The sequence below is a fragment of the Nicotiana tomentosiformis genome, chromosome 1 (assembly GCF_000390325.3).
Source record: "Nicotiana tomentosiformis chromosome 1, ASM39032v3, whole genome shotgun sequence".
NCBI classification, from domain to species: Eukaryota; Viridiplantae; Streptophyta; class Magnoliopsida; order Solanales; family Solanaceae; genus Nicotiana; species Nicotiana tomentosiformis.
Genome location: NC_090812.1, coordinates 116,446,307 through 116,449,333, shown reverse-complemented (window position 1 = coordinate 116,449,333; position 3,027 = coordinate 116,446,307). Strand labels below are relative to the sequence as shown.

Sequence of the window (3,027 nt, the reverse complement as noted above, 5' to 3'; positions counted from 1 at the left end):
AATGAGTCGGGTAGGAAAGGTTTAATAGGATTGCTCGACCGAATTCACTTGGTTGAGGGCCGGTCGCGCTCCCCGAGGTTGGGGCATGACAGTATTGTGACAAACTTATAGGGATTGACAAGGATGAACGAATTCGTATGAAGTTGTTCATGAGGAGCCTCACTAGATACGCCTTGTCTTGGTACATCAGTCAGAACCCAAAGACGTGGGTTAATTGGGTGAGCATGGCGTCAGATTTCATGGATCGATTCAGGTTCAACACAGAAAATTCACCAAACATTTTCTACATTCAAATCTCAAGAAGAAACCAACAGAAACCTTCCGCGAGTATGCTACTCGGTGGAGGTCTGAGGTCGCAAAAGTAAGGCCGGCACATGAAGAAGAACATATGAATGAGTTCTTCGTCAGAGCTCAAGACCCGTAATACTATGAAAGGTTGATGGTTATTGAAAACCATAAGTTCTCTGACATCATCAAGCTGGGAGAGAGAATAGAAGAAGGGAACAAAAGTGGAATGGTGACGAATTTAGAAGCACTCCAGGCCACAAATAAAGCTTTGCAGTCGGGAGGTATCTCTAAGAAGAAAGAAGTGGGTGCAGTAATGGTAGCCCAAGGTCTGAAGTCTCCTCTCACATACCAAACACCTCCACCCACATATCAGCCTTCACCATCCAGAAACCAACAACCTGATGCCACTTACCATATTTATAACGCCCAACCAGCATACTACCACTCACCACCAGCCCGCCAAAATTACCAAAAACTAAGACCAAATTTTGACCGCAGACTACCCAGACAATACACTCCAATTGCTGAACCCATAGACCAACTATACGAGAGGCTAAAGGCTAACGGTTATGTCACTCTTATTCCCGTTGTTGCTATGGAAAACTCTTCCCAGTGGATTAACCCAAAGAAGACATGTGCCTATCACTCAGGCAAGAAGGGCCATACTATTGATGAGTGTCGTACTTTGAAGGATAAGATTCAGACATTAATTGACACCAAAGTCATACAGGCAAAGGAGGTTGCACCCATTATCCGTAACAATCCTCGCCCGGATCACACGGGTGAAGGGGTAAATGTGATAGAGACCGATGAAGAATGGGACTCGGAAGGGTCAATTGGACTTATTCGAGAAGGGGATAATCCTAAAACATCTCCAGTCACTCTCACACCTATCGTGGTACAAACTCAGGCAACAATTGAAGTTGAGGTCCGTACCAACTCCGTTTGAGGTTAAAGTAACAACACCTTTCACCATGATGTTAGCACCTAAGTCGTCTTATAAGTCTAATGATATACCATAGTATTATGTTGTGGAAGCAAGAAGGAAAGGAAAAGCAAAAATGGAAGAAACAGGTGCAGCTCAAAGCATGACCAGAATCGGTAGGGTCTATACACCAGAGCATTTGGGAGGAATGAGCGAAGAAGCTACATCTAAGCCGCCTGTTATTGATACTGGCCCGGATGACCTTTGGAGAAAGGTGCAAGCAAGAGAATATTCTGTGGTTGATTATCTGAACAAAACCCCTTCTCAAATATCCATTTTATTACTACTTCAAAACTCCGAGGCATATAGGAATGCCCTGATAAAGGTGTTGAATGAAGCCTATCTACCTAATAACATCACCAATGGAGAAATGGCCAACATGGTAGGGCAAGTGTTGGAAAGCCACAAGATCACTTTTCATGAAGACGAGCTGCCACCAGAAGGACTAAGTCACAACAGGGCACTGCATATCACAGTGTTGTTTGAGGACAATTTCATTGGTAGAGTCCTGATAGATGGGGGTTCGAGTCTTAACATATGTCCACTAACTACTCTGAAAAGATTGGGTAAAGGCATGCACGAGATACGAGCAGGAAATATGAATGTGAAAGCATTTGATAGGTCTCAAAGGGACACAATTGGGGCGACTAACCTCAGCCTACAGATGGCCCCAACTTGGTTTGATGTTGAGTTTCAAATGTTGGACATATCTGCTACCTACAACCTATTGTTGGGACGACCTTGGATACATGCCGCTGGGGCCATAACTTCTACTCTACATTAGGCCTTGAAGTTTGAGTGGAACCATCAGGAAGTGATCATCCGATGGAACCATCGGTCGTCAATAATAGAAGGAAGTTGGGTGGAGAAACATACGATCGTATCGAGCGCGTCAATGCAATTGAGAAAGACAAATGGTGGAGCAGTAAGATAGAAAGCATACTGTTGTGGACAGGGTATGAACACAGCAAGGGTCTCGGCAAGAATCGCCAGGGGATCACCAAATCGATACAGCTAAAGCTTCATGGCACAACCTTTGGGCTCCGGTATGAATACACCTGACAAGAGTGTCAAAATTGGTCGCCACTATGGCGTGGTCCTTATTACCCTCTAGAACAACCAGTACCACATTTGTACCAGTCATTTTATCAAGCTGACATGATGTGGGGGTCTGAAGAAGATGAAGTTTTATCTACCATAAGGAATTTATTTCTGGATGATGAAGACATGGATTGCAGTGCGATAGTTCAGGAGGAGGAAGAGGAAGACCTTATTATTCAAACCGTGGAGAAGGAAGTTGTTCTTAAGAACTGGACTACTGCACCATCAAGGGCCCGTCGAGTTCCTGGGTAGCCTGGCAATTAGCATTATTTATTTTTGAAAGCAATTTTATGAGCATCTAAGACATTTTCAGTATTTTGTTTTAAGCATATTTTATTTGACATAATTGCTCGAGTCATCGAGCCGTACTTGTTTGACATTTCAAGATTTATCTAATGCATTGTTATTTTTAGTATTTATTATTATTCTTTATATTTTTTCTCAACGGCATTATTATTACCTATCCCGATGAACCTGTGACTGTGACATGTAATGAGACAATGCAACGTAAGGATAGTGATTCAGATGATCTGGAAGAGGATGTAATACCTGAGGAAATTGTCAGAGAAGTGGAAAATTTTGAAAAAAATCCTAAGTCTAATTTGGATGAGACTGAAACATTTAATTTGGGAGACTCTGAAACAGTCAAGGAA

At 42.7% G+C, this 3,027-nt stretch overlaps 1 protein-coding gene across 1 annotated transcript; it reads left to right on the top strand.

Moving 5' to 3' along the window:
* The first annotated feature begins 439 nt into the window (after positions 1-439).
* LOC138908931 (uncharacterized) lies at positions 440-2,057 on the top strand. The gene is made up of 2 exons (XM_070199718.1): positions 440-1,078; positions 1,311-2,057. The coding sequence occupies exons 1-2, from the start codon at positions 440-442 to the stop codon at positions 2,055-2,057; spliced, it is 1,386 nt and encodes a 461-aa protein (XP_070055819.1).
* Positions 2,058-3,027: the final 970 nt, after the last annotated feature.

Coding starts and splice junctions, on each gene's coding strand:
- LOC138908931 (XM_070199718.1), top strand. CDS start 440: ATGGTTATTGAAAACCATAAGTTCTCTGACATCATCAAGCTGGGAGAG. Junction 1,079..1,310: donor CGGATCACACGGGTGAAGGG/GTAAATGTGATA, acceptor GATATACCATAG/TATTATGTTGTGGAAGCAAG.